At 39.9% G+C, this 25,019-nt stretch overlaps 1 protein-coding gene across 4 annotated transcripts in view; it reads left to right on the top strand.

Moving 5' to 3' along the window:
* LOC122560173 (microtubule-associated protein RP/EB family member 1-like) overlaps window positions 1-17,856 on the top strand; it is a 79,546-nt gene extending 61,690 nt beyond the window's left edge. For all 4 annotated transcript variants that reach the window (XM_043710547.2, XM_087994839.1, XM_087994837.1 and 1 more), the window contains exons 6-7: window positions 2,886-3,038; window positions 16,695-17,856. In XM_043710547.2, coding sequence (XP_043566482.1) covers window positions 2,886-3,038; window positions 16,695-16,754 — 213 coding nt within the window. In that variant the 3' untranslated portion in view covers window positions 16,755-17,856. The remainder of the gene's footprint in view (window positions 1-2,885; window positions 3,039-16,694) is intronic.
* The last annotated feature ends 7,163 nt before the right edge of the window (window positions 17,857-25,019 follow it).

The following is a 25,019-nucleotide window of genomic DNA, read 5'->3' as shown; positions in this document are numbered from 1 at the left end:
TGTAACCTATCTGCCTTTTTCTTGTACCTGAGGAGTGACTACCTCCCTGTAACTCCTCTCAATAACCCCCTCTGCCTGCCGAATGATCTGAAGTTCATCCAGCTCTAGCTCCAGTTCCCTAACGTGGCTTTCAAGGAGCTGGAGTTGGGTGCACTTCCCGCAGATGTAGTCAGCAGGGACACTAGTGGTGACCCTTACCTCCCACATTCTGCAGGAGGAACATTCAATTGCCCTAACCTCCATTCCCACTATTCTAAATTCCCAAAGAGACTGTTGAAAAATAAGGAATAAAAAATAAACTCGTTACTTACCAATCTGGTGCATAGAACCTTTTTTTTTTTGGGTTAGAGGAGGAGGAGGATGGGTGGGCGACACTACCCGAGTAGTGTTTCGGGTAACGCAACTACACAAATATATGACTTCCCAGAATTCCTTCGCTCCTCCCTCGCACCTTTCGGCAAATGGAGGCCCCGACGCCTGAAGTAAGGTTTTTAAACAGTTAGACTCACCTTTCCAGAAGTCCTTCGCACCCCTCGGCCTAGCCTTTACTTGTTCTTGCAACCACTCCATTTACATGGCTAGTCCAATTCAGTTTCTGGACAGTGGTCTCCCACAGAATGTTCATAGTGGAGGACTCAGTGATAGCAATGTCATTGAATGCCAAGAGCAGTGGTTAGATCATCTCTTACTGGTGAAGGTTGCTGTCTGGCATTTGTGTGGCACAAATGTTACTTGCCTCAACCTTGGTATTGTCCAACTCTTTGTTTGGGAAGGACAGTCTTCGATAATTTTCTAAATATCCTGTTGACTCTAGTTTTCAATTTCTTCTCTCCATACTTGGAGTATAGTTTCACTGGTACTAGTCTGTTGTTAATATATCACCCAAGTGATCAGTTACATTGTCATCGCATTACAATGAATCCAGTCCACACACTTGCATTCTTGAGCTTGATTTCCTGAGAGCGACAACCATGGTGACTTCCCCCCCCCCCTTTTATCTCTTGGCACTTAAATTTGAGTAGTGATACCAAGTATAGACCTCGGTTCTTTCCAACCCCTCATGCTTCCTGACTCTGTCCAGTCAGATCTCCTCCTGAAGTCTCCAGGATCACAGATTCCAGTTTTCAATGAAATTGGTTGAAACAACTGGAAACACTGGATACAGTAAGTGCCATGGACCCTGACAATATTCTGGCAATAGTACTGAAGATCTGTGCTCCAGAACTAGCTGAACCCCTAGTCAAGCTGCTCCAGTACACCTCCAACACGAGCGTCTGCTGGAAATTGTGGAATATTGTCCAGGTATGTCCTGTGCACAAGATGCAGAAAAACTCAACCTGGTCAAGTACTGTCTTATTAATCTATTTTCCATCACAAAGTGATGGAAGGAGGTGTCGACAGCGCTAGCAAGTGGCACTTGCAAAGGAACAACCTGCTCACTGGTGATCAGTTTGGGCTTCACCAGGACCACTTAGTTCCTGATCTCATTATAGCCTTGATGCAAACATGGACAAAAGAGTTGGTCCAAAGGTGAGATGAGAGCGACTGCCTTTGACATCATGGTAGCATTTGACCAACTGGAGTTAGCGGGATGACAGCTCACCTCTGGTTGAAGTCACACCTATAACTAAGGAAGATGGCCGTGATTGTGAGATGTCAATCATCCAAGCCCCCAGGACATAACCACAAGTGTTTAGAGTGGTGTTCTAATCCCAACCGTGTTTACTTTAATTATCAAATACCTTCTATATTTAAGGTTGGGAAGAGGACACTTGCTAATATTTTGTGTTCAAGAGCCTCTGAAACTAAAGATGTCAATTTCCATATGCAGCAAGACCTAGCCAGCATCCTGGCTTGGGCTGATAAATAACATAATGCCCAGCACATGTGCATAAATGTATGATCGTTTCCAACAAGATGCAATCTTAATCATCAGTCCTTGAATTTTAATGGCGTTGCCATCGCTGAATCACTCACTATCAACATTTCTGGGAGTTGCTGTTACTAACAGTAAACTGGACCAGCCATGTAAATACTGAGGCTACAAGAACAGGACAAAGGTTAAGAATCTGGCAGCAAGAAACTAGTCTGTTGTCTCTCCAAAGCTGATCCACCATCCACATGATCAAGGGTGTGATGGAGCACTCTTCACTTGCCTGGATGTGTGCAGCTCTAAAAACACACTAGCTTGACACCATCCATGACAGAGCAGCCTGCCTGATTGACACTTCCTCCATCACCTCCACCATAGGTAACAGCAGTGCTATATACAAGTCCTCTGACTGCACACTTAAACCTGTGACCTTTACCATCTAGAAGGGGAAGGACAGTAGATGCATGGGAACACCATTGCCTGCAAGTTCTTGCAATCAACGCATTACCCTGACTTGGAATTGTATTGCTATTCCTGAACTTTCATTAGGTCAAAATCCTGGAACACCCTTCCAAATAGCACTGTGGGTATTTCTCCACCCCAAAGATAGCAGTTCATGAAGGCAGCTCACCACCACCTTTTCCAGGTTTTTTGGGGATGGACAATAAATGCTTAGCTAGCACCACACACCTCCCACAAATTCACATTTAAAATTTGATTATTTTATACCTTTGTTACAGTGGTATATGAATTGTGTTAATCATATTTGGTCAGTAGATCAAGTTTTTGTTTAATTAGAAATTAAAGTGACCTTGTATTCTATACCATAGTATTGATCTGATATTTTTTGGTTATAAGGGAGTGCCCTCTTGTTAACTTGTGTAATTGATGTAACTATTAGTTTTGTTAGAGTAAACCTTGAATTAATCTTTTAAAAATTCAAATGTTTTATTTTGAAATGAGCATGAAAGTATCTCTGCATTATTATAGTTAATGTTCTATGCTTGCACAGATCAACGTACTAAAAATTACAGTTGAAGATCTTGAAAAGGAAAGAGACTTTTATTTTGGAAAACTGAGAAATATTGAATTAATCTGCCAAGAAAATGAACAAGACAATGATCCTGTGATTCAGCGAATTGTGGAGATTTTATATGCAACAGACGTAAGAATTATTTCTTTCTACATTAGTTTGGTTTCTTGGTGCATGTGCCTGAAAACATTTATAGTGGATTAACCACATAGTGGAGTGTTACCAAGTTATCTTCTATGCTGATTGCTTTTCTTGGGGAAAATAGCTAATTGCATTTTTAAATTTAACATTATTGTAATTGAAGAAAATTATCTGGATTGAATGAAACTGTACACACAGAGAATTTTATTTTCCAGTACATATTTTTAAGGTAAGAGGAGAAAGAGATTTTAAAAGGGGCCTAGCGGCAACTTTTTCACTGAGGGTGGTATATGGAATAAACTGGCAGAGGAAGTGGTAGATGCAGCTACAGTTACAGCATTTAAAAGACATTTGAATAGGTAAGTGAATGAGAGGTTTCGGGGGATATGAGCCAAATGCAGGCAAGTGGGAATAGTCTAGTTTAGGAAACTTGGTTGGATGGGCAAGTTGTACCAAAGGATCTGTTTCCGTGCTGTATGACTATATGCTTAAATTTAAACTACTTAAATGTCAATGGCTCTATTTTTGACCAGCAGGTGCTGACTCAGGAGCTTGAGTAAATTCAGGTGCAGACCAAACTATAACACACACAAAATGTTTCTGCACAATTTATTACGGATATATCTTTTATATTAGATATTATTCCAATGGTATACCTTTTTAAAAAATGCATAGCTATAAAAGGCTAGGAGTGGGTAATGGTGGCTGTGAAGTCTTAAGAACTAATCTTAAACATTGATATTCAAATAACCCACACTAATAAAACCTATCCCTGAACAAACCTGTTTAGAAACTTTTTTTACTTGTTACATTTTCAGGTTTGTCATAGAATGCTTCTTGAATTCAATTACTGTTAAATGATCCGATGGTCTTAATTTTATGGGATTTGGCTTTCACTGCTTTATGGCTACGTGTACGATAGGATTAGATTAGATTACGTTACAGTGTGGAAACAGGCCCTTCGGCCCAACAAGTCCACACCGACCCGCCGAAGCGTAACCCACCCATACCCCTACATTTACCCCTTACCTAACACTAGGGGCAATTTAGCATGGCCAATTCACCTAACCTGCACATTTTTGGACTGTGGGAGGAAACCGGAGCACCCGGAGGAAACCCACGCAGACACTGGGAGAACGTGCAAACTCCACACAGTCAGTCGCCTGAGGCGGGAATTGAACCCAGGTCTGCTGGCGCTGTGAGGCAGCAGTGCTAACCACTGTGCCACCGTGCCGCCCCTAAATTAGATTCCCTACGGTGTGGAAACAGGCCCTTCGGCCCAACCAGTCCACACCAACCCTCCGAAGAGTAACCTATCCAGAACCATTTCCCTCTGACTAATGTACCTAACACTATGGGGAATCATGGCCAATTCACTTGCCCTGCACATCTTTGGACTGTGGGAGGAAACCGGAACACACAGGGGAAACCCACGCAGACACTGGGAGAATGCGCAAACTCCACACAGACTGTCGCCCGAGGCTGGAATTGAATCAGGGATGCTGATTCTGTGAGGCAGCAGTGCTAACCACTGGGCCATCGTGCTGCCCCAAACAACAATGTAACATATTCTCAAATTACCTGGCCTGATCTTTGCCAATCTCAAAGGTGATTGAAAAAGTACCAAATGAGATGAAATATATTTTTGAGTTGTTACGATGAATGAGTGTGCAGTCAGTTCTGATATAATAGTTTTGTTTCCATGCGATCTCGCGCTGTAAGTAAATTGTGTAATAGTAGCGCCATTTAAACTAATTGGACCTGGATCACGTTATAGGCAAAATAGGTAAGGAAAGTTTACTTTCTACAACTAATGGTCTAAATTCTTCAATTGCATTATAGCCAATTTGTGTTGAGAAAAGTGCATTATAGTAGAAGCAACTATAATTAAGATTAATATTACTTATTTTGTTCATACATCTTGTCTAGAGTTTTCACTTTGTGTGTATTTGGTAATCTGGAATTTGTCTCTGTTGTTTTTTTCTTTGGGATTATTGTTGCTCAGTTTCCAGTCCTCTTTGCCATATCATGAACTTCAAAGTTTTCCATACGTCAGCATAATGAGACGGGTTAATGATGTAACTTTTTACACTGAACCAATTTCTTGTTTTTTTGAAGTGAACAAGGTGCAACCAAATACAGCTCAAAATAAATTTGGCACAAGAACTTCATATTTAATGTGATGATTTACCTATCACTTCTGAATAAGCTGATTGTCTCAAAATAACTCCATTAACTAAACTCATCCGTTTCATAGTAAACTAAACATTTAAACCTCTTTGGAAGCCAGCAAACTTAATAGATACTTACCTCAGTGATTTAATTTGCTTTGTGGCTATTGCTGGATTTTTGTTGGAATGCTTCCAGCATAGTTTTTAAAATTAGCATTAAAGATTGCAAAAACTCAGTTTGTGCTGGATGTATTTTGCATATAAGCCATTAAACTGTCTGGTTTTGCTGCTTTCAGGTGAACTGAAATGTACAGTGCATCATTTGGGAAACTCAAGGCATTGTATTTATGGGTGACCCGGTAGCTCAGTGGTCAACACTGCTGTCTCACAGCACCAAATACCCAGGTTCAGTTCGGCCTTGGGTAACAGTCTGTGTGGAGTTTGTATGTTCTCCCCTTGTCTGTATGGGTTTCCACTGAGTGCAATCTAGTGACTCAATCAAAAGTGCTGCCAACTGAATCATGGCTAAGACCTTGTTTTTGCAGTAGGCCATTTTAAGTAACATTCTTGATTGCTTTCTGAGAAATGGATGAATTACTTTATCCAAATTATGTATTGTACGCATTGTGAACCATCAATGATATTTGATACCTCTGCACCCTAAAGGTCTGCAAAGTAAATAGAAACCTACCCAAGAAAAGAGAAGCTCTGTGCCTATAGCTCTAAAAGCCAGCTCCACATATTGTTCAGTGAATGTGCTTGTACACTTAGATGGCCCTGAGTTATTTCTGCCCCTGCAACTGTACTACTAAATGCCACCTGCAACCTGTTCTTGGGGCCAAAACTTGTATTCTGTCCAAGTTTGTGAGGGTTCTTTTCTTCTGGGGGTATAATGGTGAGGGCAGGAATTGAACTGTAGAATTATCTTCCCCAGACAGCATTGGAGGCAGGTCACTGAATGTCTTTAAGTCTGACTCAAATGCATCCTTTATTGATTAAAGAATTCAAAGGCTATGTGGGTCTGCAGGAAATTACAGTTCAGCCGAATAGACTACTGTTCCTCAGTCTTATGATCAAATGGGCCTGCTCTAGATTCAATAACATCATAGTTAGTTTCCTTATGACCTTAACTCTACTTCTATGTCTGTATGCCATTCTTGATTCTTCTGTAGATCAAAACATTTGTTTGAATGTATCCCATTATACAATCCCCAATAGTCTGTGGGGAAGTGGATTCCAAAGGCTAAATACCTCTGATAACATGCCCCTCTTCTTAAATAAGAGATCCCTTATTTTGAAACAGTAACCCCTATACTTAGATTTTTCAAATGAGAGAGAGCATCTTCTCTGCATTGACTGCTCCATCATTCAATAGGATCATGCTGTGATCTGATTCAGCTTTTCTTTTTACATTCCCTATAACCCTTGACAGTCTTGTCTATCAAGAATCTGCCTAATTCAGCCTTGAGGAAATTTCTCCTCAACTCTGTTCTGACAGAGAATGTTTACTCTTAATCCTAGTTATAGCCTCTCCTCTGCATCCATCCTGTCACCTCCCCATAGGATCTAAAATGAAACAAAAAATTGTGGATGCTAGAAATCTGAAACAAATTGCTGGTGGAACTCAGCATGACTGGTAGTATCTGTGGAGAGAAAGCAGAGTTAACATTTCAGATACAATGACCCTTCAGAACCTGTTCTGATGCTACCTGAGCTGCTGAACTTCGCCTGCAATTTCTGTTTTTGTCCCCTCAGATTCTTGTGTATTAATGCAATTACTTTTCATTCTTTGAAACACTAATGGGTATAGGCCCAATCTTTTCAACTTTATAAGAAAAGCCCTTCATACCGGAATAAGTCACCTGAACCCTCTGGACTGCCTCTAATGCAATTGTGGTGTTTTCAAATTTAGAACAAAAATGTCTACAGTACTCCAGATGTCGTCTTACCAAGGCTTTTACTTTTTGTATTCAAATTTCCCTACTCTTTTGTTCTATTCCCCTTTATACTAGATGCCAATGTTCTTTATGCCTTCATTAGTATTTTTGAAACCTGAAAACTGACTACTTGTGATTAGTGAACCAGGACACTCCTGTCCTAGTTCTGCAGTCTCTTTTCTTTGAAGTACAGGTCATTCTCTTGTAATGCACATTTTGCAACACGAATTCGATGTAATGTGATTGACTAATTAGGGATCCTGTTTCTAAAGCGTGAACTTTTAAAACGTGTGGTGGCTGTAATGTGAACACAACACTTCAAACATTGCTTCTAAAGTGTGATTTTTCTATAACATGGAATTGCACAAGAATGCAACTATCGTGTTATAAAAGAACTGACTATAGTATGCTACTGTCCTATGTTTTCTGCTAAGTCGGCAAGTTTATATTTTCCCATGTTATGCTCCATCTACCCTTTTTGCTTCTTGCCCAGCTGCTTAATTTATCTATATTCATTTCTAATTTCTCTACCATCTTATCAGAATTTACTTCCTTACCAAATCAGGTCTCATTAGCAAATTTAGCTTCTATGCATTTAGTCCCATGTCCAAGTTATTATGATATTATGTGTGTTTGAGGCCTGAGCATTAACTCTGCTTCCTGCTAGCTAATCAGTCCATTCATGTATTTTATCCTGTACAACACAAGCTCCTCTTTATGGTAACCTTTTGATGCGGCATTTTATCCAGTGCCAAATTTAGCACGCCCATGTGATCTCCCTTTTCTACTATATTTGTTCCTTCCCTCCTTGTTACTTGCTCAACAAACTCTATTTGTGAAACAATATTTCACTTTCATAAGTCTACATTGCCTTTGACTGATCTTATTAGGATTTTCTGAAGATCCTGCTATGGGCTCAATAATGGATTCTAGCTATTTTCCCTTGAGAGATGTTTGACTAACTGATCTGTATTTTTCTCATTTTTGTCTCGAATAATGATGTTACATTAGTTATTTCCCAATCCTTTGGAGTCTTTCAAGAATCTAAGGAATATATTATTTCTTGCTGTCTTTGTTTTAAGACCATAGAATGCATGCGACCTAGTCCTGGAAACTTGTCAGATGTTAGGTCTTGGTGTTTTCCCAGCATATCTTCCTTGGTGTTGGTGTGTAGTAGTTGTAATGAGGTCAGCCTGGTGGACCTCATTGAATGAGTTCCCTGATTAGGGATGTTAATCTGGTCCAATCAGGGATCCCTGGCTGACAGACATAAACAGGAGTGTCAGAGGTTCTGCTAACAGCTGGCTCTGAGAGAACTGGATCAGTCTCAATGACTCTCTACATGTGAATGAAGGGTGACTTGGTGATGGAATTACTGGCTTCTGGAGTTATTTCGGTGGCTACGAGAGTAGGGTTAATGTAACCGTGCAAAAGCACCTACTAGCTGAAACCCAACTGGACTACAAACAGGTACTACTGGCTTTATCATTGTATAATATGGTAAGTGGAGTATATGAGTTGTAGGGTATTCTGATGGAAGCAGATACCCTCGCCAGTTTGATTAAGCTTGGGGAAGACTGTTGCATAGTCTCACTCCAGGATGTATCCTGAACAGAGAGACTCTAGATCAGCCCACTGCAAAACTCCAAAACAAAGCTAAGCCTCGGTCAAACATTTTTTAAAAGTTAAAATTTTCTTCAGGATGTAGGCCAGCAAGCCATTATAGGTGGTGACAACATGCAGACTCGAGACAGCAAATGAGCCCCACTACACCTAAATGGAGTACAAAAACTCATAGGCCAGAATCGAGGCCTGAAAAGTCCACTTGTGTCTGGTTTGGCATAGTTACATCGCTTAGCAACATCCAAATTGGAACAAATCAAAATAAATGTCTGATTAAATGGTCCCCTGGTTCTAATGGAGGTTGATACTGGCAAGACTGCTTCAGTGATCACAGTACCTTTTTAACAAAATTCGCCGTAGACTCCAGCCCTTAAGATTGCGCAACACCTCAGCTAAACTAAAACTTATACCGGGGAACCTTTATTAAGGGTGCAACTTCAGTTCTGGTCTCTTAGAGAAGCGCTGGTTCAGTTGCCATTGGTTATAGTAAAAGGCTCAGGCCCAAGAATGGTAGAGTGAAATTGGTTAAGAAAGATTCACTTAGGTTGGCTCAACATTTTTCAGTTCGAAAATGGCTGCCTGAGTGAAATCCTAATTTTTTCAAGGAAGTCTGGGGACTTTCAAAAGAGATACGGTTACCTTGCATGTTAACCAGAAAGCAACTCCACAATTCTGCATGGCCCACCTAATGCCATTTGCCTTATGTGCAAAAGTAGAGGCGGAAAGTGAAGGAATCATCACACCTGTCCAGTTTGTGAAATGGGCAGTACCAGTCATACCGATTGTGAAGCCCATTGGGGCAGTTTGCCTTTGTGGAGATTTTAAAGAAATGGTAATTCGCTTTTTGCAGCTGGATAAAAACCCAATCCCTTGCGTGTAGAGGGTTTATATACAAAGCTGGCAGCCTGCCCTTCTCGAAGCTGGGCATGAGCCATATGTGCTTGCAATTGTGGTTAGATGAAGATTCCTACAAGTACGCTATAATTAGTACCCATAGAGATTTGTACCAATATACGAGACTGCATGTGCAATTTTCCAGCGGATGATAGAGAACGTTTTACAAGGTGTACCTCAGGTCACCATTTATCTATATGATATGCTAATCAGAGGGAACACCGATAAGGAACACTTAGAAAACTTGGACATCAGTCTTTAGATGTTTCTCCCCGGCGGGCGTACGCCTTAGAAGGGGAAAATGTGTTTCAGGCACCCCAGTTGACCTGCTTGGGCTAGAGTCAACAAGTCCAAAGTATAGCCATTGGAAGATAAAGCGAGGGCAATCAAAAGTGCCCCAGCTCCCAGGTCAGTACTGGAGCTTAGGTCTTTCCTTAGGCTAGTGAACTATTACAGAAAGTTCATACATAACCTGGCCTCCATCTTGGAACCTTTGGATCAACTCTTTAAAAACTCTCCACCTTGGAAATGATCACTTAGCCAAGCCATAGCTTTTGGAAAAGTGAAGAAACAGCTATCATTCTCTAAGTTGCTGGCACACTATGATCCCAAGTGAGATCTGGTATTGACATGTGATCGGTATGGCATTGGGGTAATATTGGCTTTTAGGTGGCCCAGTGGCAAGGAATGTCCAAAGGCGCATGCATCTAGAACTTTTTTTCATGTAGACTGGAAATACACCCAGATAGAAAAAGGAGATTTGGTAGTTATGCTTGGAGTCGGGAAGCTCCACCAATACTTTTATGGACATAAATTTGTAATAATAATGGATCTGAAACCCCTGCTAGATGTACTTCGAGGACAAGACAGTGCCGCTCATCGCTTCAGGCCAAATTCAGTGGTGGGCTGTAATATTAAGTGCGTACAGTTACAAATTGGAACACTGAGAGGCTAAATAGCAAATGCGGATGCATTAAGCCACTTCCCACCGGCTGAACACTAACAGTGCTTTTAAATTTTATGGACACAGCTGACCGTATTAGACTTTGGACACAGAAGGATCCAGTCCTGGCAAAACACACAGCTGGTCAGGATGGGGTGAACCAAAAGGCTTTCACAACTTGAATTGAAACTTTTTTCGGACTTGGAGAACCCAGGTCAGAGTAGAGGACAGCATATTATGGGGAGCAAGAGTGATTGTCCAGAGCAAAGGTTGCCACCAGATATTGGCTAAACTCTGGGGTCATCCAGGGATTTCAAAGTGATTGTTGGTAAGAAGTTTTGTCTGGTAGCCAGAATTGAATGCAGACATAGCTGCATTGGTGGGACACAATATTACCGCTGCATCTCCCCCACATTCGTGGGAACTGCTGGGTAAACCCTGGAGTGGGTTATACATTGGCTACGCAGGTTCATATTATGGGCTCCATATTCTTCGCTATTGTGATGCTCACTCAAAATGGCTGGGTGTGCATAGTGAGATGTCATGAGGTCAGCCAGGTAGAGTTCATAGAATATGTTCCTTGATTGGACCATATTAATAGCCAGAGAGCCCTGGCTGACATATAAACATGAGTGTCAGAGATTCTGCTGACTCTGAGGGAGCTGGCTCAGTGTCAAGGATTCTCTGTGTGTAAATAAAGGGTGACTTGGTGATGGAATACCAGCATCTGTGGAGTTATTTCAGGTGGTTATTCTAAGCTTCCTATTCGCTTTCTCTCAATTTTTCAAGCACCTTTTGTAAGTTTCCTAAGTCTTCTACAGTGAAGACAGATGCATACATTGCCTGTTTAATATCTCTGTTGTTTTCTGTTGTCAATTCCCTGGCTTCTATTGACAGTCAATATTAGTAATAATTATATTCTTTTTAAATACTTACAAAAGGCTAGCAAGAGTTTCTACATGTTATTAGGTAGCTTTCTGTTAGACTTCAACTACTTTATTATTTTTTCTGATCCTTAATACCTGCCCAATCTTAACGAACACCAACTTCTAAGCTTCCTTATTTAGCCACAATGATGCATCCTTCTCAGTCTTTTATTTATTGGACTGTGCAACCACTAGAATCCCATTCAGTGCAACTTACTGTTAACACTGCAACTTCAGTGTATTTGGAACCAATCAAACAAGTTCATTGCCTGAAATTGCTTTAATTCCTGCAGTCTCTTTCAGTATGTCAAATTCTTGATACTGCAATGACTTTTGCATAGGATGCAAACGATGTATCCTGGATCGGTATTGCCAGATTTTCTGTCTCCATTTTTTATCTTTTAAACAACTTACTTATCACCATTGATAAAATATGGAATGATGTGAATGAAAAACGTTACTACTATGACACTAGCATAACCAAAATGTTAGTCAGTCTGTGGCTACTTTTAGGCAAAAGGTGGGTACTGCGGATGCTGGAGAAAAGCACAGCAGGCAAGGCAGCATCTGAGGAGCAGGAAAATCGAAGTTTCAGGCAAAAGCCCTTCAATTAAGAATGACTACTTTTTGTGACTACTTTTATGTTCATCCATCATCGCTGAATGCAAACACTTTTTTTACTTTTATGTATGATGGTACTCCCTTTATTAGTTTGCTGTTGTGCTACTATCTATGCATGCGTATCATTTAACATGACTGGTTAAATTAAAATAATTAACTAATCCAGAGTGCTGGATACTGCTTAACTGGCAACTTGATTTCTCATGAGCACTCTCAGCTTTCTGTGTATGGAATTTCCAAGAATCCCAATAATGGCTCAACTTATGGTCTACTTGCTATGTTTAAATATTCTGATTTTTGTTGTCTTAAGACTTGATCCCTGCTTGCTTTCCCTTTTTGGCTTGGCTGCAAGGAAAGTATTCCAAAAATGGCGTGATGATCCAGTAAAATATGGAATACCTAGTGTTAGAATTACTGTAGGGGCTGCTGACTTTTTGCAGGATACTTGAATTTCCATTGACCAGAGGGGATCACATGATATGATTCCAAGTTTTAGATTTTGTTGGTAACAAACTAAAAATATTGCCTGCACATCTTTTTTGTAGACAACATAACACTCTAGACTGTAGAAAAGTGGTCTCCTCCTGAAAAAAAAATCCCCTACCACCACTACACTTCACACCACTTATAAGTGGACAGTTTAATTTGGCACAGTTTCATCAAGATTAAGGAGCTAAACCTGTGACATTGGTGAGGGATAAACCGGGTAAGTTCATGGGACATTGACACCGGTCCTGGGGAAGGAGCAAGCTGTTCATTTGCTATGGGCTCCATATTGGCCATGCTGGCACCAGAGTCCTGGTGATTCACATAACTAGGGCTGTTGAGATAAGGCTTTAATTAGTGGGGAGTGGATTCAGTTGCATGGAAAATTCTGGAAAAAGTTAAAGGGGTTGGGAGGGCTCAGCAGAAATTATTAAAGTTTCCAGAACAAGTAAAAGGACAGGGTATAGAAAAGTGCTTTTGCCTGAAATGTTGATTTTCCTGCTCCTCTGCTGCCTGAACTGTTGTGCTTTTTCAGCACCACTCTAATCTAGAATCTGGTTTCCAGCATCTGCAGTCCTTGTTTTTACCTAGGGTATAGAAAAGGGCAGGAGTCTTAACTTCAGCCGCAGCAGATGAGGGGACAGCTATGAGAAGGGGGTCAGTCAACATGGGATTGAGGGTGCATTTAAATGCATGCAATGTATGAAACAAGGTAAATTAACTGTAATGCAGATGAAATTGGCAGATATGATGTCAGTATCACAGGGATACGGCTACAAGGGGATCAGGGCTGGGAAGTAAATATCCAAAGATACATCTTCTATTGAAACAAGAAGCAGACAGAGGGTGGAGGGTTGCCTTGTTAGTAAGAAAGGAATCGGTAGCAAAGTGATAGAGTCAGAAGGCACAGAATAGGTGTTGAGGAGCTGCAAAGGAAAATCACTCTGATGGGTGTTGTGTACAGGCCTCCTAACAATAGTCGAAATGAGGGAAAGAAAGCATACTATGAGATAGAAAAGGCATATGAGAAAGGCACTATTACAATAATCATGAAGGACTTCAGTGTGCTGGTAGACTGGACAGTCAGGTTGGTAGCAAATCCCAAGAAAAGGAATTTGTGGAATGTCTACAAGATAGTTCTTTAAAGTACCTTGTAGTTCCCACTCAGGAGCAAGCAATTCTGAATTTGGTGATGTGTAATGAATCAGACATAATTAGTTAAGATGAAGGAACTCTTATAGGGAAATGACCATAATATGATTGAACTCGCCCTGCAGTTTGAGAAGGAGAAGCTAGAATCAGATGTAATGGTATTACAATTGAGTAAAATTGACTACAAAGGCATGAAAGAGGAGCTGGATAGAGATGATTAAAAGGGGGAAATGAGCAGGGAAGACTGTATAGCAAAATGGCAAGAGGTTCTGGAGCTAATTCGGGAGGCAAGCAGAAATTTATTCCAAGGAGGAAGAAACCTTCTAAGGGGAAAATGAGGCAACCATGGGACTGATCAGAGAAGTCAGGAACAGCATAAAAGCAAAAGAAAAAGCATACGATGTGGTGAAGCTAGAGGATTGGAAAGCCTTGTAAAAACCAGCTGAGAAAATCTTATAAAGCAATAAGTGGGGAGAAGATGAAATATGAGAGTAAGCTAGGTAGTAATATAAAAGAAGATTGCAGTAGTTTTTGTAGATATATAAAAGGTAAGAGAGGTGAGTGGACGGTGAGGCTAGAGAACTGATAATATTGGGAACAAAGAAATGGTGGAGGAACTTAATCGTATTTTGTATCAGTTTTCATGGTGAAAGACATCACTAGCCTAACAGAACTTCAGGGGATGGAGATATTGATGGTGATCTTTCAGGAATCATTGGAGTCAGGGAGGACTGGAAAATGGCTAATGTAAGGAAAGCAAAGGACAAAACTATAGGCTTGTTGGCCTAACTTCAGTCATTGGTAAGATTTTAGAGTCTATTATTAAGGATGAGATTGTGGAGTCCTTGGAAGTGCATGGTAAAATAGGTCCAAAGCACAGCCTTGTCAACGGGAGGTTATGCCTGACAAATCCGTTAGAGTTCTTTGAGGACGAAATAAGCAAGTTAGACAAATGAGAGCCAGTGGACATGATCCAGAAGGCCTTTGACAAGATGGAGACTTAAGATAACAGGAGACTTAAGATAACAGCCCATGATGTTAGAAGCAAGGTACTAACATGGATGGATGATTGGTGGACTGGCAGAAAGCGGAGACTAGGGATAAAGGGGTCTTTTTCAGGATGCCAGTCAGTGACTAGTGGAGTTCTGTACGGGTCTGTATTGGGGCCACAACTATTCATTGTTATACACAAACGATCTGTACGAAGGAACTGAGGGCTTTTTTGTTTGTAGATGACAAAAATAGGTGGAGAGGCATGCAGTGTTGAGGAAGCAGGGAGGTTGTAGAAGGACTTGGACAGACTAGGAGAGTGAGCAAAGAAGTGACAGATGGAATACGATGTGAGAAAATGTGAGGTTTTACACTTTGATAGGAAGAATAGAGGCATAAACAATTTTCTAAACAAGGCTTCACAAATCTAAAGCGCAGATGAACTTGGGAGTCCTGGTTAAGGATTCTCTTAATGTTAACATGCAGGTTCAGTTGACAGTTGCACAGCTGATGCAGTAAAGTCACTATTTGGACTGCATTGGAATATTTTAAGCAGTTTTAGGCCCTGTATCCAAGGAAGGGTGTGCTAGCGTTAGAGGGGGTCCAGAGGAGGTTTAAGAGAATGATCCCAGGGATGGGACGGTTGGTCAAATGAGGAATAGTTCAGAACTCTGGTTCTGTACTCAGTTGCGTTCAGAAGTATGAGGGATGATCTAATTGAAATTTACAGAGTACGAAGAGGCCTTGATAGGGTAAACATGAAGATATTTCTACTAGTAGGTGAGATTAGGACCCGACTGGACACCCTCAGGTGAAGTGGCTTTAGAACTGAAATGAGGAATTTGAGTGTATTTAAGACACAGGCCCTTGATTTTGACAGGGAATCACAGCGGTTCAGTACTGCTGCCTCACAGTACCAAGGACAAGGGTTTGATTCTGTTTTTCGGGCCACTGTCTGTGTGGAGTTTGCTTGGGTTTCTTCTGGGTTGTCTCCCACAGACTAAAAATGTACAGATTAGGTGGATTGGCCATGCTCAATTACCCATAGTATCCAGGGATGTGCAGTTTGGGTGGATTGCCCAATTGCAATTGCAGCGTTACAGGGATAGGATAGGGGAGTGGGACTGGGTGGGATGTTCTTTGGAGGGTCGGTGTAGACTCAAATGGCATTCCTCAATATAGTATAGGGATTCTATAATTCTATGATTAAGGGTTATGTGGAGAAGGCAGGAGAATGGGGTTGAGAAACATATCTGCCATGATCAAATGACAAAGCAGACTTCACCTAAAATAGCCTAATTCTGCTCCTGTGTATTATGGTCTTAGTTTCTCAGAATTGGTTCAAACTTCATTTCCACTCCTGACAGGCTACTAATTCTTTTCCTTTCCTGGGCAGATGACTGGCTTCCATGATTAGGATTACTCTAGAGATTCCTCCCTCCAGTAAAATGAAATAAGATACTAGGCTACTTCACCTTTACTTACCGTATGCATTTCATCCTTCTGACTGACTGTCTGGATAAGTGTTTTGTTTCCAAAAGCTGATATCTCCATTTGATTTTGAATTATTTTTAGCTCTTCACTCTGCAAGAAAAATTTTCCAACACACAGATGTGTGCAGTCTATCAATTACTGAGGCATCTTAAATTGTTTTTTTTGCAATCTTAGAAAAGATAGAGCTAAATTTTGAGCATCGTAACTGTTTATGATTTCAGATTTCCTTTCAATTGAACAGATCTATTGGGTTTTATAATAGTGCATTTTAAGGAAATATAATTTTTAAAATTCTGTTGGAAATTATCAGGCAATCCTAACCTAATAGATCCAAGTCTATTTAAGTTTTTAGTGATAATTTCTGCTTAATTTGAATGTTATTTTATAAAATCTTAATACTTTCATTTCAGGAAGGGTTTGCTGTGCCAGATGTAGCAGATGAACAACCAGAAGAACAAGAAGAGTATTAAACTTATTACTTGGATGCAGCATATCCATGATTGGAATAGCTTGTCAAAAAATCATGTGTGCATGTGCACATCAACAAAGGAAAAGACACTCTCTTTATTTTCTGTAAAGTCAAAAGAGCTTTGTTTGTAATTTTGTTAGTGTAAGCAAAATTAAAATGTACCTCCTTTCTAAAGTGCACTTTGCAGAAGTTTCAGTCCATATTTAACAATGATTGCTTCTACACTTTTACATCTGAGCAACACTTGCAGGTGTAGAAGTAGAAATTCTTGAAGGTCCTTCAGAGTGCTATTGTAACATCTTGATGCTTTTGCCACCACTAAAAGCTGACATGCTCTTGGACAGTGTTAAAAAGGTTGTTGATAGAATGATCACTGCATGATAATGACTGTAAATTGCACTGTAACAGAAAGTGTATAGAATGGTTCAGATCTTTATACATTCAGTTGTATGTTGATAGTTATAGCGTGTCCAAAGTTTGTTGTATGTGGCAAGCCAGTTCATTTGATGTGCAAGAATGACTTGGCTATAAATACTTTGCATGAATTTTGTATGGTGAAATTGACATTAGATCAACTGCAGGAAATCGTTGTGGTGCCAAATGTTCCCTCCAGCCATTGTGGTTGTACTACAGCGGTGAAATATTTCCTGAATTCTTCTGTGGCCTTTATTCCTTCTACTGCCCTAAGATTCAGTATGCTGTAAGAAAAATCAAAACTTGGTCTTAAAACTACAGGGTGTTTTTCTACTCAAATCAATTTCTACTAACAATAAAGTTTGATATTTCAACAAAATTGTCTGTTGGAAATGTTGGTACATTTATAATCTTCAAAATATTCTGATTAAATATAGAACGTTGCTAAAGAATAGTTTATTGCTAATTTAATTCGATCACTTATAATATTTAAAGCTAATCACTGCATTTGTTCTGATGTTGATAGTTCGTTCAGTGAAGATTAGAACCAGAAAGGAGGTTAATTAGGCCACATTATGGAAATATGATTTTCTTCTGCCTCTGTTTCTAGTTGGAAATTTGTCCATAGTGTTACAAATAAATTGCCCTTTTTTTGTATATTGAAAATTATTAAAAACCAATCTAAAGTGTATTTTGTCATTTACTTGCCACCATTTTGTGGTTATCCTTTGTCTAATAATTATTTTAGATTTGTTCTTAAGTTCTATTCCTCTGTCATACTTGTTAGGAATGTTACATCTTTGGTTCAAGCAACCTAACCAAAAAAAAAGTCACCTTTATCATTTTTAGGGGAGTGAATAACTGAATCATTTTAGAATATGTATTCATAAGTATCTAAGTTGGCTTGCTGAGCTGGAAGGTTTGTTTTCAGACGTTTCGTCACCATGACTAGGTAACATCAGTGAGAGTCTGCAGTGAAGCGCTGGTGGTATGTCCCGCCTCCATTTATAGTTCTTGGTTTCTTAAGGTGGGTGATGTCATTTTTGGTTCTTTTTTTTTTAAGGGAAGGTGGATGGGATCTAAGTTGATGTGTTTATTGATGGTGTTCTGGTTAGAATGCCATGCCTCTAAGAATTCTCGTGTGTATCTTTGTTTCGCTTGTCCTAGGATGTGTGTGTTGTCTTAGTCAAAGTGGTGTCCTCCTTTGTATTTATGGAAACTAGTAATAGTGGGTTGTTGGTGTTCATGTATCCTGGTGGCACGTTTCCTGCTTGTTTGTCCGATGTAGTGTTTTTTACAGTTCTTGCGCAGCATCTTGTAAATGACGTTAGTTTTGCTGGTGGTATCTGATGGATCCTTTCAGGTTCATTAGTTGCTATTTAAGTGTGTTGGTAGGTTTGTGGCCTCTCATGATGCTAAGGGTTCTGAGTAGTATGGAAGTCATTTCTGATATGTCTTTGATGTAAGGTAATGTGGCTATAGTTTTTGGTTTTGTTGTGTCTGCTTGTTTGGGTTTATTTCTGAGGAATCAGAGGATTGTGCTTATTGGATACCTTTTTTTTACTTGAAAACGTTATGTAGATATTTTTCTTCTATTTTGTAGTTCTTCATCCCAACAGCCACAAACGGAGCTGCTTCAAGACATTATTTCAATGAGCTCCAGCACACTGCAGCACCCAAGAACTACAAACAGCAGAAGAAAAATATCTATGCAGTTTCCAAAAACAGGGTTATCCAATAAACGCAATCCGCCGATTCCTCAGAAACAAACCCAAACAAGCAGGCATAATGCAACAAAAACTATAGCCATGTTACCTTGCATCAGACATCAGAAATGACTTCCAGACTACTCAGAACCCTTGGCATCATGGTAGACCACAAACCTACCAACACACTTAAACAGCGACTAATGAACCTAAAGGATCTATGAGATACTACCAGCAAAGCTAACATCATTTACAAAATACCCTAAGAACTGTTTTTAAAAAAAAAAACTACATTGGACATACAAGCAGGAAACGTGCCACCAGGACACATGAACACCAATGACCCACTATTACTAGTTTCCATACATACAAAGGAGGACACCACTTTGACTGGGACAACACACACATCCTAAGACAAGCGAAACAAAGACACACACGAGAATTCTTAGAGGCATGACATTCTAACCAGAACTCCTCCAATAAACACACAGACTTAAATCCCATCTATCTTCCCTTGAAAAAAAGAACCGGAAATGACATCTCCCGCCTTAAGGAATCAAGACCTCTAAATGGGGAGGCGGGACTTACCACCAGCGCTTCACTGGAGACTCTCACTGATGATGTTACCTAGTCTTGGTGATGAACATCTGAAAACAAACCTTCCAGCTCAGCGGGCTACGTACTTACCAAACTGAGCTTCAAATCTTCTCAAAAATTTGTAATACCTATCTACCCACCATAGGTATTTGGCAGGAAGTGATCCTACATAGACAGTATCTCCCTTTTCAAAAGCTCCAGTTCTTGATTGACCCTTTTTCACTTAGTTATACGTAGTGGTATTATGAATGCCCCTCTCATTTTTTTTTAAAATTTCTTACTTGATCAAGAATCATTATTGAAAAATAGAAAAGTTGTTTACTGTTTTGTTAAATAATCTACAGTGGAAGATTTTTTCTTTGTTCTAATTCTGAAAAGCTTGATTTTGTCATTTTTTTTTTAAAGGTATGTCTCAAGTGGGCCAAAGTAACTCAACTCAGAATTCAGATTTGTGTGAAGAAGAATGTTTTATATTGCATAAAAAGTGTACAGCTTGTTGATAAGTGGGCTTTAACTGATAGAGATGTCGCTCCCCTTTACATTGGTATTCTTGTGAATTGTTCTGATGCCTGCAAGATGAAAAGGTTCAACAAAATTTTTTTTTCAGCAATACTAAAAATCATTAGAGCAATAGAAGAACTTTTCTTGAGAGTCCAGGGCAAATAGGGAATCATCTGAAGAGATGAAAATCTCATGGAAAGACTGAGCTAAGGGTGACAGATAATTCTATAAGCTGACAAGATATATCACCATGCCCTTGTGTTTCAGGTGTTAGGGTCTTTTTATAGTGTTTTGCATAAGTCCAAATCTGACCTACAAATAAACATGCTCAAGTTAATAGTTATGCACTGAGATTGGATTATTCTTTTGAATGAAATCTCTTGAATTCTGATTATGAACATCTGTACAGATTTTGATACAAAAATCTTTGTCAATTCCTCAATTTTAAGAAAATGTAGCTAAGTCACAAGTCACTTCTATTAGATATTAAAAAATTATCTCTTAACTGGCATCAATAAATGAGTCGCTGATGTTAAGTAGATATGTTGCATGACTTAAAGAGCAATATGCTGTTTCTGATTTTCTTGTTCTGACCTAGAGAGACACGTGTATGTAATGCATATGAACATTTACAAATATTTTGGTAAATGTTCAGGAGTTCTTCAAATTATTTTACCAGGGGAGAATTTTTTCAAAACCAAATGCTTTATTTCCTCACCTGTATCCTTGAGTTTAAAGAGTTAATTGAAGCATGTAAGATCCTAAAGGAGCTTATTTTGATGCATATTGAAAGCATGATTCCTCTTATGGATAAATCTAAAACTAGGAGCCCTTGTTTTAAAAGGGCACTCCTTTGTTTCAAACTAAGAAAAGGAATTTTTGTTTTCCTCAGTTGTAAGTGTCTTTATAAGCTACAGTGACTTGCTATGGTAGTAATTTTGACAAGAGACCAATGGATGATGGAAATATAGCTGTGAAATACTGTAGATTGACATCCGTAATTGTCCTCACCTCTCTGCTGTCAAGGAGTAAATGATATTGCTACAGTTGAATCTTGAAGCTTGATCTTCCTATTGTTTTTATGGCACACCTGTTTGAAAATCGTGTGCTGCAAATTGAGAGAATTGATAAATTTTCAAAGTCATGAGGTGTCAATGCAAAGCTAATTGGGAGAATGAACTGTGAGGAGGTTGCAGAGATGCTTCAGTATGATCTGGACAAATTGGGTGAGTAGGAAAGTGTGTGGCAGATGAATTATAATGTGGGTAAACATGAGGTGGAATCACCTGATGAAGGAGCAGCGCTTCGAAAGCTGGTGTTTCCAATTAAACCTGTTGGACTATAACCTGGTGTTGTGATTTTTTTTAAAAATTCAATAAACATGAGGTCATCCACTTGATAGCAAAAATAGGAAGACAGATTTATTTGAATAGCAATAGGTTCAGTAAGGAAGCTGCAACAAGACCTAGGTGTCATGGTACACCAGTCACTGAAAGTATGCATGTGCAGTAGACAATAAGATGGCAAAGGTATGTTAGCCTTAATGGTGAGTAGATTCATGTACAGGTGTGGGAACATCTTGCAGCAATTGTGCAAGACCTTGAGGAGACCACACTTGGAGTATTGTGTGCAGTTTTGGCCTCCTTTATCTGAGGATGTTATGGCTGTGGAGGGAGTGCAATGAAGATTTTCTGATTCTTGGGCTAACCGGATTGATGTGCAAGGAGAGACTGGATCGGTTAGGATGATATTAATTGGAGTTTAAAAGAATGATGGTGGATCTCAAACTGTCTCAGATTGGACAGTATAAACATAAGAAGGGTGTTCCTGATGACAAGTGAGTTTAGAACCAGGGGTCACAATTCAGGGATAGAAGGTTTAGGACTGAAACAAGGAGCACGGTGGCTCAGTGGTTAGCACTGCTGCCTCGCAGCTCCAGGGAGCCAGGTTCGATTCCAGCCTCTGGCAACTGTTTTTTATGTGGAGTTTACACATTCTCCCTGTGTCTGCGTGGGTTTCCTCCGGGTGCTCCGGTTTCCTCCCACAGTCCAAAGATGTGCAGGTCAGGTGAATTGGCCATGCTAAATTGCCTGTAGTGTTAGGTACAGGGGTAAATGTACGGGAATGGGTGGGTTACGCTTCGGCGGGTCGGTGTGGACTTGTTGGGCCGAAGGGCCTGTTTCCACACTGTAAGTAATTTAATCTAATTTAATCATTTGGATGAGCACTTGAAAAGAAAGATGGATCTGACTATTATTCTTGAAAGGCTTGGTGGGCTGAGTGACCTGTTCATTTTAAATCAAGCTTCTTCCTTCTTGTTATGTTTCTTCGTAGAATTATGTATATTTAAGGCCAATAGGTAGCCACATCTGAGTTCTTGTGTAGCATATGCTAGAATTGGCAATGTTGTCTTTTTTTAAATAAGATTTTGTCTTCAGGCACTGTATCCATGATCTTTCATCTTGTGATCAGGTTTTTGTCTTTCCATGTCAAATTTTTTTTACCCTGTGATCGTTCAGTCATGTGAAGTCCTTAAATGAAATAGTTATGTAGATCAATGCTGCTGAGAAGGGAAGGATACAATGAAACTAGATGACTTTAGAGTGAAAAGTTAGTGTTAGTTCCAGACCAGATGTATCAGGATAAAATACTAAAGAGGTTACTTAAAACAAAGTATCTTTAAGCCCAGATGCATGAATAACTCTAGGACGAAGCTCTGCATTTCTAGTCTACATGTTAAAGTCATGATTTTAACTGTAAAGGGGGTTGTGACCAGGGTTCTCGTGTGAGTACCATAATGAGTGGTGTTTTTGGGTACTGGTATTTATAAAGGAGTATTCTAGGATAAGTGGGATGATGCCAATACCAAGTTTTAAGAAACTTTGAATCTATCTTATAAGAAGATAATTTGGTTTATTTTGAGTTCTGGTAAACATCTGTTTCGTTGTTAAAACAAGATCTGCAACATTGTATCCTTGTGTCAGCAAGGAACTACTACACTAAAACCAAAACAAATCAAAATAGATCTATCCAGCCAGGTTTCACTCTGGGGGTCTGACTTGTCTAATAATCAGTCAACATTGTTTTCATGCAGGAACAATGGCTGGCAGACTAAAGATCAGATCCAGCATGTCTTGCCGAGAAACTGATATCTTCTATGCCCAAAATATGTCCATGTACCAATTGCTCCCAAAAGTCCATGAATCCCTGCTCATCATGAAGCTAATATGATATTCTATGGCTTACAGATTGACTTTCCTTGTCATTTTTGACCTACCTGCACTCTAACAGACTATCATATCATCCTATTCCAACAGCTCTACTGTCCTGAAGCTGGGTAGAACTGCCCTGGACTGTTTCCATTCTTATTTAGTGAAAGACTTGCAGTGACTTGTCTTTTTGCTCCTGTACTATTACCTTTGTTGACAAGGAATTTATACCTAGCCCCCTCCAATTTCTCATCTCCATGCTGTCCCTTGACAGCATCACGTGAAGTCAAGAGTGTGGTGCTGGAAAAGCACAGCAGGTCAGGCAGCAACCGAGGAGCAGGAAAATTGCTGTTTTGGGCAGAAGCCCTTCATCAGGCTTTTGCTCAAAACGTCGATTCTTCCTGCTCTTCGATGCTGCCTGACTTGCTGTGCTTTTCCAGCACCACGCTCTTGACTCTAATCTCCAGCATCTGCAGTCCTCACTTAGGTATAGCATTATGTGAAGGCATGGTATTATCTTTCACTTGTATGCTTACTCCAGATTTGCAAAGTTGTCAGACTGCTTTCCTGACATCCAATACTGGACAGACAAAGTTTTGTACGATTTAATAATTTGTAAAATCAAAGCCAATGTTTTTGGTTCCTAACTATTCCCTAACTATTGAATCAGTCTCCTTGGCAGCAGTTTGTGATTAATCCAGGCTTCTCTTAGTCATGGTGTCACATTTATTCATATGATGGGCTTTCAATCTCATTAATGCCAACACTTAGACTACCTGTTTCTACCTCCAATTGGTATTTACTAAAGCCTTCATCAAGGCTGTCAGTACCTTTTAGATTTGACTATTTCAGTATGTTCCTGGCTGGTGTCCTATAATCTACTGCCTGTGAAATGGAAGTCAATCAAAACTGCTGCACACAGTGTCCTCCTATTGCCCCTGTGCACATTAGTCTACACTGGGCACAAGTCGAGTAATATGTTAATTTGAAAATTCTCCCTCTTGTTTTTCACTTCCTTCATGGTCCTGCTCTTTCCTATCCTATTACGGTGAAAGGGAAGGCTGGTAGTTTAGGGAATGCTGAATGACTAAAGAAGTTGAGGGTTTGCTTAAGAAAAAGAAGGAAGCATTTGTCAGGTGTAGACAGGATAGGTCAAATGAATCCTTAGAGTATAACGGCAGTAGGAATATACTTAAGAAGAGGATATAAAGGGAACGTGAGATGGCTTTGAAAAATTAGAATTAAGGAGAATCCAAAGGGTTTTTACAAATACATTAAAGACTAAAGGGTAACAAGGGAGTGATTAGGGCCCCTCAAAGATCAGCAAGGCGGCCTTTGTGTGGCGCTGTAGAAAATGGAGATACTAAATGAATATTTTCCATCAGTGTTTACTGTGGAAAAGGACATGGAAGATATAGAATGTAGGGAAATAGTTGGTGACATCTTGAAAAATGTCCATATTACAGAGGAGGAAGTGCAGGATGTGTTGAAAAACACAAAGGCAGATAAATTCCCAGGACCTGATCAGGTGCATCCTAGAATTCTGTGGGAGGCTAGGGAAGTGATTGTTGGGCCTCTTACTGAAATATTTGTATCATCGATAGTCACAGGTGAGGTGCCGGAAGACTGGAGGTTGGCTAATGTGGTGCCACTGTTTAAGAAAGGTGGTAAGGACAAGCTAGGGAACTATAGATTGGTGGGCAAATTGTTGAAGGGAATCCTGAGGGACAGGATGTGCGTGTATTTGGAAAGGCAGGTACTGATTAGGGATAGTCAACATCGCTTTGTGCGTGGGGAATCCAATCTCACAAACTTGATTGAGTTTTTTGAAGAAGTAAC

Source organism: Chiloscyllium plagiosum, unplaced genomic scaffold, assembly GCF_037043375.1.
Source record: "Chiloscyllium plagiosum isolate Xiang-an unplaced genomic scaffold, Cpla_swu_hap1 HiC_scaffold_15, whole genome shotgun sequence".
Taxonomy (NCBI): Eukaryota; Metazoa; Chordata; class Chondrichthyes; order Orectolobiformes; family Hemiscylliidae; genus Chiloscyllium; species Chiloscyllium plagiosum.
The sequence above is the reverse complement of the archived record's forward strand: the minus strand, read 5'-3'. Positions and strand labels throughout refer to the sequence as shown.